The sequence below is a fragment of the Balaenoptera acutorostrata genome, chromosome 15 (genome assembly GCF_949987535.1).
Source record: "Balaenoptera acutorostrata chromosome 15, mBalAcu1.1, whole genome shotgun sequence".
NCBI classification, from domain to species: domain Eukaryota; kingdom Metazoa; phylum Chordata; class Mammalia; order Artiodactyla; family Balaenopteridae; genus Balaenoptera; species Balaenoptera acutorostrata.
In genome coordinates this window covers 84700649-84712851 of record NC_080078.1, presented here as the reverse complement: position 1 = coordinate 84712851, position 12203 = coordinate 84700649, and the positions used below count along the sequence as shown (strand labels likewise).

The following is a 12203-nucleotide window of genomic DNA, read 5'->3' as shown; positions in this document are numbered from 1 at the left end:
AGTGCAGCCAGCTGGACTCCGGGTTCCTCTCAGCAGGGCCAGGCTGATCCAGGAGCTGAGGTGCTGTGGGAGCCTGGGGAGGGGCATCTGGCAGATGGGAGGTTCCTGGAGGCCTCCCTGGAGGAGGAGGTGACCTCCAGGTGCACAAGTTGGGGGTAGTCAGGTGACAAGGATGGCAGTGATTCTGGGGTCTACGGTGGGGCCTCCCAAGCAGTGACTGGTATTTTCCTAAGCACTGTGGGTGGAGACTCCCTGGGCTAGGGCTTGATGGAGGGCTGGGGGGGTGGGCAGTGGTGGGAAGACGTTGTGGGGACCTCGAACAGAGGGCCTCCTAGGGGGGTTTTAGGCAGGGGCCCGTCTGGGTCACATTTATGCAAGCTGACCTTGGCTGCTTGCACCCCTCCCCAGGACTCCCGACTTGAATGGGGAGCAGGTAGATGTCCCCCCATCTGCATCCTGGTGCTCATTTGGACCTGAGCACCTGCTGGGGTCGGCTTGAGCCCGAATGATTCTGGAGGCAGTGGGCGAGGTTTGGATCCCAGCACCGCCCCCTACCAGCTGGACCAGCTTGGCTTAGCCACCTGACCTCAGCCTTGCAGGTTTTGTCGGGAGTTGAGTTAGTGCTCTAAAGAGCGTAGCACAGTGCCTGGCACCAAGGCGTTCCTAATATCAGGAACAGAATGGCCCTTGATGACCATATTAACAGTAATAGTGTATGTCTGCCCTCTGTATCCCCACGCCTGGAATAAACTGGACCCCAGTGAGTCTTTGTGGGGTAAGTGCTTTCCTGATGGAACAGTTTTGAGAGACACAGAGCTCCCCTAGTGGCCATATAGGAAATTGCAGCCCTCCAGGCAATTCCTCCCCAGATTGCAGGTGAGAATCGTCTTACAAGGGAACCCTCAAGAAAACATGTCCCCCAAAAAACTTGGGGGTGATAGATATGTTCATTATCTTGATTGTGGTGATGGGCTCCTGGTATATACCTATGCCAGAACTTAACCAAATTGTATGCTTTGAATACGTGCAGTTGATTATATGTCAGTTACATCTCAATAAAACTATAAAATTAAAGGAAGGAAGGCATCCCTCCCCATAGGCCCGGGCCTATCCATGCGTATCACCGGAACAGAAGTGGTGCTGCATGATTGCATGATTAACTCTCCTGTATTTCTTCATCTATAAACTGGGCTCACAATAACAAGGGGCAAGACAGACTATAGTAAGTGCTAAATAAATACATGGACAAGGTGATTACAGATATGACAGATGCTTTGAAGGAAATAAGCAGATGACGGGAAGTTTAATGGGAGAAGGCCCTTTAGATAATGGTGCTAGAGAAAGCCTGCAGTGGGCACTGGAATTGAAAAGCGAGAAGGAGCCAGCTGTGCAGTGGGGCAGCCAGTGCAAAGGCCCTGTGGTGCACACTTAGCACTTCCATGCACTAAATAGCGGGTCAGCGCGACAGGAGGGAGAGTGGTGGTGGCACCCAGCACTGTCATAGGCTCACTGAGGGTCGCGTGCACCCCAGGGGCTTTGCATGTTCGCCTCCTTCAGTTCTTCGACAGATACTGCAGTTATGCACGTTTTCAGATGCAGTAACTTGCCCGAGGTCGCACAGCAAGTACCTAGGCTTTCTTAGGAGCCGGTTCACCAGTTCATTTGGATGTGTTCTAAGGCCCACGGAAGCTGCTGGAGGGTTTTGAGAAGGAGGGACCCACGAATCAGATGTATGTTTTGGAAAGTGTGAGTTCGGAGGATGCATTTTCGGGGGGCAGCCTTGGGAGCCGGGAGATCAGTGACAAGGCGATTGTGTCATGTCCGAGAGAAACATCCAGGCCCGGGCTGGGGTCACTGCAGTGGGGCTGGAGAGGGGGATGGGTGCAGCATCCCACCCCGAGTGGAGGCTCTCAGAGTCCACGCCAGGCCGCCCCTTTGCTCTGCCATCTCTGCCCGTCCCGCTGACCCTGTCCTCTTCCTCCCCATACAGGAAGGATGCCTCTGGCCCTCGGAGAGCACGGTGTCAGGCAGTGGAATCCCGGAGGTGAGACCCAGCGCCGCCTCCCCTCCACCACTACCCTCCTCCCACCCCCGCCCACCAGCCCCCCCCCAAGGCTGCCGTAGTGGACGCCGAAGGCCCCCTGCCCAGTAGCTCCCCTAATCCGGACCGGAGGCACCTCCCCTACTAGTAGAGTGGCTACAGGAGGCCCACACCTGCCCTTCTCTGAAGAATCCCCCTTGGTTGCTGGGATCGTCCCTACTGGGACATCATACGCTCCCCACCCCCAGGGAGCAGCCCTCAGTATCTGTGACACCGAAGGACAAAGGCTGCCCTCTTCCAACTGTGTGACGATACTCACAGGCCAGGGCTCGCCAGTCATCAGGGGGCTGGACCCGGGGCTTGGCTCCTTCCCCCCGCCACCCGGCGGCCATCTCCCCCTTTCCCCAGAGAGCGGAGTCACAGGGGCCCTGCTGCTGGGGGACCCTCACTCTGCTCTTCCTCTCCAGCCGCAGGTCTACGCCCCGCCCCGGCCCACTGACCGCCTGGCCGTGCCCGCCTTCGCCCAGCGGGACCGCTTCCACCGCTTCCAGCCCACCTACCCGTACCTGCAGCACGAGATCGACCTGCCGCCCACCATCTCGCTGTCGGACGGGGAGGAGCCCCCGCCCTACCAGGGCCCCTGCACCCTCCAGCTGCGGGACCCCGAGCAGCAGCTGGAACTGAACCGGGAGTCGGTGCGCGCGCCCCCAAACAGAACCATCTTCCACAGCGACCTGATGGGCAGCGCCGCGCTGGGCGGCCCCTGCCCTCCCAGCAGTAACTCGGGCATCAGCGCCACGTGCTACGGGGGCGGCGGGCGCATGGAGGGGCCGCCCCCCACCTACAGCGAGGTCATCGGCCACTACCCCGGGGCCTCCACCTTCCAGCACCAGCAGAGCAGCGGGCCGGCCTCCTTGCTGGAGGGGACCCGGCTGCACCCCGCACACATCGCCCCCCTGGAGAGCACAGCGGCCTGGAGCAAAGAGAAGGATAAACAGAAGGGACACCCCCTCTAGGAGTCCCGGGGGGGCCAGGGCCGGGGCCGCAGTAGGTAAAACAGCAAAACACTCCGCACTTCTTGAAAGAAAAGAGAGAGGAGGACGGGGCGACACACAGGAGACTGCACCGCATGAGCATATTCTCCCCACCTCTCCGTGTATAAATATTTACATGTTCTGTCTGGTCTGAATGCACAAGCTAAGAAAGCTTGCAAAAAAAAAAAAACCATGTTTCTTTGTTGAGCTGTGTCTTGAAGGCAAAAGAGGAAAAAAAAAATTCTACACTAGTCTTTTCTGTTTCTAGTTGAGCTGCGTGCGTGAATGCTTACTTTCTTTTGTTTGTTTATGATGATTTCACTTAACTTTAAAGACATATTTGCACAAAACCTTTGTTTAAAGATCTGCAATATTATATAAATATAAATATATATAAAATAAGAGAAACTGTATGTGCGAGGGCAGGAGTATTTTTGTATTAGAAGAGGCCTATTACAAAAAAAAAAAGTTGTTTTCTGAACTAGAAGAGAAAAAAAAAATGGTCATTTTTGAGTGCCAACTCAGAAAGTGTGTATTACCTTGTAAAGAAAAAAAACTACAAAGCAGGGGTTTAGAGTTATTTATATAAATGTTGAGCTTTTGCACTATTTTTTAATATAAATATGTCAGTGCTTGTTTGATGGAAACTTCTATCAACGTCTGTCGAGACTTTTAAGGGAGAAATGTTGGAATTTCACGGTGGACGTCAGGCAGAGGGTGGGATCCACGCTGAGTCTGGAGAGAGGCTCCCAGAGGGGCTGATTTCCTGCAGAGTGGAAGCTTCTGTCTAGTGATAGGTTATTACCTCGTTATACATTCCCTCCCGAAGGAGACGCATTTTTTTCCCCTCTGGGCCAGGACAGCCTTTGGATCGCAAAGAAAATAGGAAAGTTACTCGAGGCCCCAAGTTCCAGGAGGTGGGCTTTGCTCTTCCCAAAATGAAGATAAACTGTTACTGAAGGAATCTTAGTTTTTTCTCCTCTTTTCTGAACCACGAAGGTCCCTGTAGGAAGGGGCTCGCTAAGGTGCTCCCTGCCCCCTGCCTGCCTTGCCAGGGCCACGCCAGAGGCGGTTAGGTGGCTCGTGCGTGCAGGATGCTTTGGCGATTCAGCTGGCTCCAGACTCTACCGGCTGAGGTGGGTGCAGCCCACTGGCGCATAGGAAAGGCCCAAAGGACTAGCAATGTGACCTCATCCCTGTCTTTATGTATTGATTCTCACGTAACAGGCCCATAACCAGAAGACCAGAGATGAAAAAGTGACATGCCCAGGTTTCTCCCAGGACACTGCAAAAGGGTTAAAACGAGAAAGACAGTCAAACCAACGCAAACTCGAGCTTTAGGATGTAGAAGCAGAATTCTTTCCCTTCTCCTCTCTTTCGCATTTCATTCCCTTCCCCGTGGAAACCATTGTTTTTGATGTGTTTATGTATCTGTGTTTTCATAAGCGTCTTCATCAGACACAACTCTTTTGTTTACCAGGGTTTTACGGAGTAGATGTCGGCGGGACCCCCTTGCTGGTGGCGTGCGCGTGTGCGGGTAGAGAAGGCGGGGAGAGAGTGGAGTGGGGTCCTCCCTCCCACCAAGGGTGGGCTAATACTCCATGGGGTGACGCCCTTAGCAGGAGAGCAGGCCACCCTGCCCCCTGCTCCCTGCATCCCACGGAGGTGTCTTTTCATCTTCGGCAGAGTGCCAACTAGCCGGTTAACATAAGAGAAAGGTCTAAGAGGCAATAAGTATTGATTTTAAACAACTTTTTTATTACTTGAAAAACAAAAACTTGAGAACAGTTTTGAAGTTCTGACCATTTGAACTCTATTTCTATACGTACCTTTTAAGACCATGGTGACCAATAGATGACCGAGGTGTCTGATTGCCCGCTCACCAGCCTGGCAGAAAGTTCTGGTACCTTGACAATAAAACCTGCCTCTCCGTGGGGTCTTCAGCCTAACCTTTGCCTAACCTTTGCTTCTCTCTCAAAGATTCTTTGAAAAGGTCATTTCGTGCAGAGACATCCGTAGAGTTTGTCCTGAAAGGTACAGGGACACATTTATAGATAAAGTTTTTTTTAAAAAAACAAAAACGTATCGTTCCTTTATGTGAAGCGTCTCCCTAGTGCCTTACTGAGAAAGCGGTTGACCCCTTGTGTCCCCCGGCAGCGGCGTTCCTGGACGGCGCCCTGCTCACCGGGGCCCGGCCTTCCCGCTCGTGGTGGACAGAGGGTTGCTGCTTCTTTAAAAACATCCCCATGGCCTCGTGCCGTGTCCCGCCCTCCCGCCTTCCACCCTGGCTGTGCCTCCCTTGGGTCAGGCCACCCCCCCCCCCCCCGGCCCCTCCAGCCTCTTGTCAGTACTCGTTTAACTCCCACCCGGGTCAAAAACCTAGACGTGGACCTTGTTTGTGTGAGTAGCGTAGCAGCAGACGAAAGCCAGGCCGAAGTGTTCCCGAGGTCCTCGAACCAAACCTTGACTCTCGCTGCTGGGTGGTGCGGTCTGCCATTGCCGTATGAGCAGCGAGGTAGAAGAAGGAAGCAGGGGAGGGGGTTACTGACCTCAGCTGGCTTGAGGTCACCCTCCCCATGCCCCTGTTACGCCCCAGGATGGCAGTCCTGGCCTTAAGGCCGCCGCATTGTCCCTGGGCTCCGTGCCTAGCGGATGACAGTTGCAGAAGTTCATGGTGGAGCAGCTTGTCAAGGCCAGGGCACCTCCCAAGAAAGCCATGGGGTGTGTTTCTGCAAAGCTCTTGGTTTCTCTGCTGGACCCAGAGCCCTGAGGGTACACTCCTTCCTCTAGGTGTTGGCTGTCGTGTCCTTACCTTCAAAAAGCCTTTGAGCATCCCTTGGGAGGCCCCCTTTTTTCAGTAGAAAGTTGGTGGGGGGGCAGCCCTTGGCAGTGGCTGGTTGCAGGGGGACCAGGCTGGGCTCAGAGAAGGTGGCAGAGCTTGGCTTTCTCTAAGCCTCATTGTTTCCCTGCTTGTCAATCATCACATTTCCTCCGGAGGAAAACTCTTTCCCCCGCCAAGCCCAGGTCTACACGGACGGACTTAGCAAAGTGCCCTAAGAGCCGTCCACGTCCCCGTGTTTTTGCCAGGAGCTGAGAGCGACACCTCCCCACGGCTAGCAAACCCCGGGCCAGGGCGAGGACCGAACCATCCCCAGTCCTTGGCTGTCTGCTCTGTGAATTGTACTTTTCAGAGAATTTTCCTTTCTACGTGCAACACCAAGCTTCCAGATCCATAAAACATCCTGATGACAAAGGAGAGAAAATGTTTCGTTTTGTTTGGTTTTCCGGAAACTGCGCTTCAAATTCCGCTGTACTATAGAGCTCAGGAGGACCTGCTGCGTTCTCGTTTGCCTGCCTGTTTCCATGGTGGTTGTGCTGATGGTGACGCTTTCACGTTGCTCCCTTGGCGTTGGAACCGCTCTCTTTCGCAGCCCTGTTTCCCAAGTTTTGTTCAAGTTACACGTATGTAAACTCTCCGTGGCACGCTGGGTGCGGCGCCCGCGTTGCTGCTGCGTAAGACTCTGTATTTGGATGCCAATCCACAGGCCTGATGAAATCGCTTGTTGTGTATCAATAATCATTAGTGGCAATGACGACATTCTGAAAAGCTGCAATACTTATACAATAAATTTTACAATTCTTTGGAACGAGGCTCTTTCCCTTTCTTGGGCTGCATTGCTTTCCCCCCTACCACCGCACCGCCCTCAGCACCAACCCTTGGATGCCTTTAGTGGGAAGGAAGCAATCCCTCGGAGCTGCTGTGTGGCCTTGAGCAATTCCATCAGCCTCTCTGTTTTAATTCAGGCAGCATGCAGGGAGCCCAGTGAAAACACTTGCACAGGCAGGGGGTGCATTGGGTGACATTGGGGTAAAAGAGTTTGCAAAACACTGCGCACTTTTCCCGCCTCTTGGGATATCATCCACCGTGGCATGATGAAAGCTCTGGTAAGGGCTGCAAGAAAGAAACTGTCTTAAATGGGGCTCTTCCAGAGACGTGAACTTGTGTGAAGGGATGTATCAAAGTTCTGCTCCCAGGGGAGACAGTGAAGGGAGCTGGGAAAAGGACAGAGGGAGAAGTGCGAGGGGGACTGTTTTAGGCCAAGTCCCAGCCTCAGGCTGATCCGCAGGGAGTCTGTGGGAAGCTCTGGGATGCAGATTGCACCCGGGAGAGGCAGGCTCTCATATGCTCCTGGCTCTTCCTGCCTGAGAGTGGGGCAGAGAGGGGTCCCCCAGACCCCAGGGTGGCCCTCTGAAAACATCCCCAGATGCCACCCCTTAGCAGCGACCCACATGGAAGCAGGGAACGGGATCCCGAGGGTCTGGGTGGGACACTCACAGTGCCCACTACAGAAATTCTTGTTTATTTCTCTAAATTGAACCATTTTTCATGTCTGGTCAAGGATTTTTTTTTTTTTTTTTTTTCAGATCAGCCAAAACAGAGCTGATTCCCAGGGATGAACACTGTTTGGCCTCATTCCCCGGGTCTTGTAAGCTTCTGGGCCATAGAGCCCTGTGATTGGGGCAGAACCCGACACACGTCTGCCTTACCTGTTCCCCTCTCTGGTGAAGAGATTACAGAGAATTGGGGAGACACCAAAAGAGCTCATTGCTCTTGGCTGGTGAGAGTAGGGACCGTGGTGCTCTGCCCTGGCCTGGCTCCAGAACCCGAGTGCCTCTTACTGGCGGTCACTCCCCTTGCTGACCCTCAGTCACCTGGTCTGTAGAATGGGTTGACAGCAGTACCTGTGAGGTGGTGTCTGATTCAATAATGCCAAAGGGTGCCTGGCAGACACAAATATTAGCCACTCTTATTAATAACAGGCTCCCTGGGACAGTTTCCATATAATTGGACGTCCCTCGAAGATTCTGGATGAGTTTGCAGGTCCTGGGCTGAGCACACAGACAACACCACCTCCCCAGGTGGTGGGGTCGGTCGGAACAGAGCTTTTCCCCGCTGGAGAGGGGAGTTGCGGGTTCTAACCAAAAAGATGACACCCCTGCCCCACTTTGAGTTTAGCTCAAGAAGATATTGCCATATGGGTCCAGAATAACGACTGAAATCGCTACAGCTGATACTTATTGAGCATCTACTAGGTTCCAAGCACAGCGCTAAGTTCTGAGTGAAGGTGGCAGCTCCTTTCGGGAGGCCTCGCTTTGCACTCACTCCCCCCACGTTTTCTGAGCCCTGCTGGGGGATTCTGACACATCAGACCCAACCCTGACCTCAAAGAACTCACCTTCTGGTTCTAGAGACAGACTCGCAGCCTGGGACCACAGCCCAGTATGGTGAGGGCAAGGAGAGTGTGCTGTCAGGAGCTAGGAGAGGTTTGTGAAGGCTGGATTTGGAGCTCAAGGATGTGAGGAAGGAAGACAAGGACAGCAGAGACCGAACCAGGTGCTTGCGTAAGCAGAGGCCGCGAGGGCACTTGGCAGGGCACCTGCGCAGCCTGGCAAAGCCATGCCCTGGAGGGGAGGCTGAGCCCCTGGCAGGGTGGGAGTGGGGGCACGGAGAAGCCCAGCACGGTTAGGAACACCAGGAAGATAATCATGTGACCAAGAGAAGGGCGTAAGTTTCCTTTAGAGCCGATCTGATAAGCAGGTATTTCACATCCTCTGTACGCCCGTGCCAGGGACACAGGATGACAGGAAAGACCCCGTCCTCCCTCCGCAGCCTCCAGGCTGGTGTGTGCTGCAGGTGATGGGAAGAGCCCCTCCCTGGCCTCCCGCAGGTCTGACGTTGAGATGGAGTGGGGTGGGGGGGCAGCCTTAGGTAGCTCTTTGTGAGCCCGGGGCCTCAGCAGTTACCTAAAAATCAACAGGCCAGCTGGTCTCCCCCATCACCCACCATCCCCATCACCCAGAGCCAGTGCCTTCTCTACTCTCCTATGACCCATGGACCAAATCCCCAGCTGTCTGGTTTTGTAAATAAAGTTTTATTGGCACAGAGCCCCACCAGCTTAGTTACACATCATCTATGGCTGCTTTTGTGCAATAACGATAAAGTTGAGCAGTTGCGACAGAGACCAAATGGTCCACAAAGCCTAAAATATTTGCTATTTGGCCCATTACAGAAAAGTTTTCTGATCTCTGCTTTAGAACCCCACGTGGCTGCAAGATGGCTGCTGCAGCTCCAGGCATCACACTAAAAGATAAAAAAGAATCCCATTCTTCTTTGTATCTTTTTTTTAAAAAAATAAACCTTAAAAAATAAGCTTTATTTTGAGAACATTTTTATGTTTATGGAAAAATTGAGAAAATAGTGGGCTTTCCATACACCCAGTTTCACCCATTATTAACATCTTACACCAGTGTGTTATATTTGTTACAATTAATTAATCAATGTTGATATATTATCATTAACTAAAGTCTAAACTTTATTCAGATTTCCTTAGCTTTTCCCTAACATCCTTTTCCTGGTCCAGGACCGCACCCAGGACACCACATGACATTAATCATCACAACTCCTGAGGCTTCTCTGGGCTCTGACAGTTCCTCAGACTTTCCTTGTTTTTGATGACCTTGACAGTTGGGAGTCCTGGTCAGGTATTTATTTTGTAGGATGTCCCTGTATTGGAATTTGTCTGAGGATTTTCTCATAGTTTAGACTGGGGTGATGGGTTTTGGGGAGGAAGAACCCAGAGGTAAAGTGCCCTTCTCATCACATCACATCAAGGGTCATACATTTCCAAAGATACTTAGGTCAGCACCCTTTCCCCAACCCCTTTCCCTGAGGCAGTGACACACGTTTGTAAGACAGTTACAGTGTCTTGTCACATTCTGCCTTCCATCCTGGGATCCTCTGACCTCCTAAATGTTTTTTAATTTACATACACCAAGGTTCATCCTTTGTGTTGTAAAGTTTTGACAAATGCTTAGTGTCATGTATCCACCATTACAGTATCATACACAAGAGATTCACTGTCCTGAAAAACTCCCCTGGGCATCACCTGTTCCACCTCCCCTCCCTCCAAGGTCCTGCAAACATAGATTGTTTTACCAACCTGAGTCCTGGCTTCTTCCGGGAAACAGGCCTGGGAGGTGAGTCCTGCCCCATGGTTCTTGCTGAGAACCCCACTGAGATAAGCAGGACGCTGTCCCTTATAGTCTGTAACAGGCAGGGATGTGGGGTTTTTTTGTTTTTTGTTTTTTTATTGTGTATATTTTACATTCTTATCAAAGTAAAACAGCAGGTCCAAAGCGACAGCCCCCTGCCCCGTCTTTTCCAAACCCACAGCCCAGCCCTTGGCGACAACAGCGGTTCTTATACCTCTTCCTTCTGAGAATGACCACTTCATCTCCAAAACAATAATCTTCTACCTCTAGCCTGCGGTTTCCCAAAGTCGAGACGTTACCTACTGACTTCCTGCTTTGACAGACAAGGATTTAGCACATTGACACGCCTCCCTACTTCCCAATAAAGAAATGTTCTTACTTGGGTTCCTTTTATGATTGTCTTTATGACTTCAAGTACTGTTATCTACACCTCTGTTTTGTGTTCCCTCTGCGGGGACGGTGTTTCTGGACTCCCCACCTGGCAAGTTGAGGAGACTGTACCCCTGGCCTGGCTGGTCTTCAGCTCACCCCCTCTTCCCAACCTCCTTTCACTTCCTTTCTACCTGTGTTCTCTCCATTTTTACTTCCAACTTATCAAGATGAGTGACATTTCTATTCTGCCCATAGTATAATTCAGTCCTCTGTGCTTTATCTGTGAGTTGATCCTAAAACTGAAATTCAGTAAATGCTGTTTACATTGTTGTGACTATGTGGATATTGTTCATTGCATGCAAAGTCCCATTCAATATAAAGAACTGAGTTTTGTTTATTATTTTTTATTACACTGTGCTATGGACTGAATTGTGTCCCCCAAATTCATATGTTGACTCTCTAACCCCCAATGTGTTGGTATTTGGAGATGGGGCCTTTGAGAGGTAATTAGGTTTAGGTGAGATCATGAGGGTGGGGCCCCCATGATGGGATTAGTGCCCTTAGAAGAAGAGATACCAGAGAACTCTCCCAACCCCCCACCCCGTGCTCTCTCTCCCTCTTTCTCTCTCTCTCTCTCAACCATCAGAGGACACAGTTGGAAATCAGCCATGTGTAAGTCAAGAAGAGAGTTCCCACCAGAACCCAACCAGGTTGGTATACTGATCTCAGACTTCCAGCCTCCAGAACTGTGACAAAATTAGATTCTGTTCTTTAAGCCCCCGGCCCCCTGTCTTCTGTGGTATTTTGTTATGGCAGCCCCAGCAGACAAGATACACAGGTAATCCACATTTATTGTAGAAAATGTAGAAAATTATAGAATACAAATTATACACATTATATCGTAGAAAATATGGAATACAAATCACCTATGTATTGCTAAGAGATAATCCATACTCTCTCTAGGCATTTTTCTCTGTTATATGTAATCACATATATTTAAAAATGGAATCATCCTCTAGCTTTATAAACATCTTTCCTTAATATACTATAAACACTTTTCTTTATCCATAAATACAGTTCTATATGGCATTTTTTTCATAGCTTCAGAGAATTCTATTGTACAGATTTCCTAATTTACTTAACTGGTCCCCTTTAGTTGGACATCTAGGTTGTTTATAATTCCTTCACCTTTATAAACTATCTTGTGATGAACAGCTCAGGCATACGTCTCAGTACACAGGTGATAATATTTCATCAGGATAAAAGAAAGAAAGAAACTCCTAATATTAATGTTTTTACAGAACACAGTGGTTCAAACTGAGGGTGTAAAAGCCAAGGCCACATGCCAAGCACATGGCAAAAGGATTCTCTCCCTCTCTATCCTCCCTCAAAAATGCTTTCCATTCCTAGATGTCCACCAAGTAGCCTAGAATCAGTTCATCCAGTATTTTAGTCTTCTGTCTGATAAAAGTGTATGTTCTTGTTAATTCTTTATATAATAAATGACCCAAACCAACTGAGACTGGCTTCAGCAGAAGAGGGAATCATTGACTCTTGTAACTGGTTGGGAGCTGGGCTAGATCACATGCCCTCCAGGTCCAGATGTGCACACCATGATTTTAGGAAGGTGTCTGTCTCCATCGAACTGCTCATCTCGACTTCCCTTTCAAGCAGATTCTCCTCTCCCGCCACCTTTTCTCCAG

The 12203-nt window shown here is 50.7% G+C and overlaps 1 protein-coding gene across 1 annotated transcript in view; it reads left to right on the top strand.

Annotated features, from left to right (window-relative positions):
- PMEPA1 (prostate transmembrane protein, androgen induced 1) overlaps positions 1-6722 on the top strand; it is a 58317-nt gene extending 51595 nt beyond the window's left edge. The window contains exons 3-4 of the mRNA XM_057530101.1: positions 1991-2044; positions 2509-6722. Coding sequence (XP_057386084.1) covers positions 1991-2044; positions 2509-3057 — 603 coding nt within the window. The 3' untranslated portion in view covers positions 3058-6722. The remainder of the gene's footprint in view (positions 1-1990; positions 2045-2508) is intronic.
- The last annotated feature ends 5481 nt before the right edge of the window (positions 6723-12203 follow it).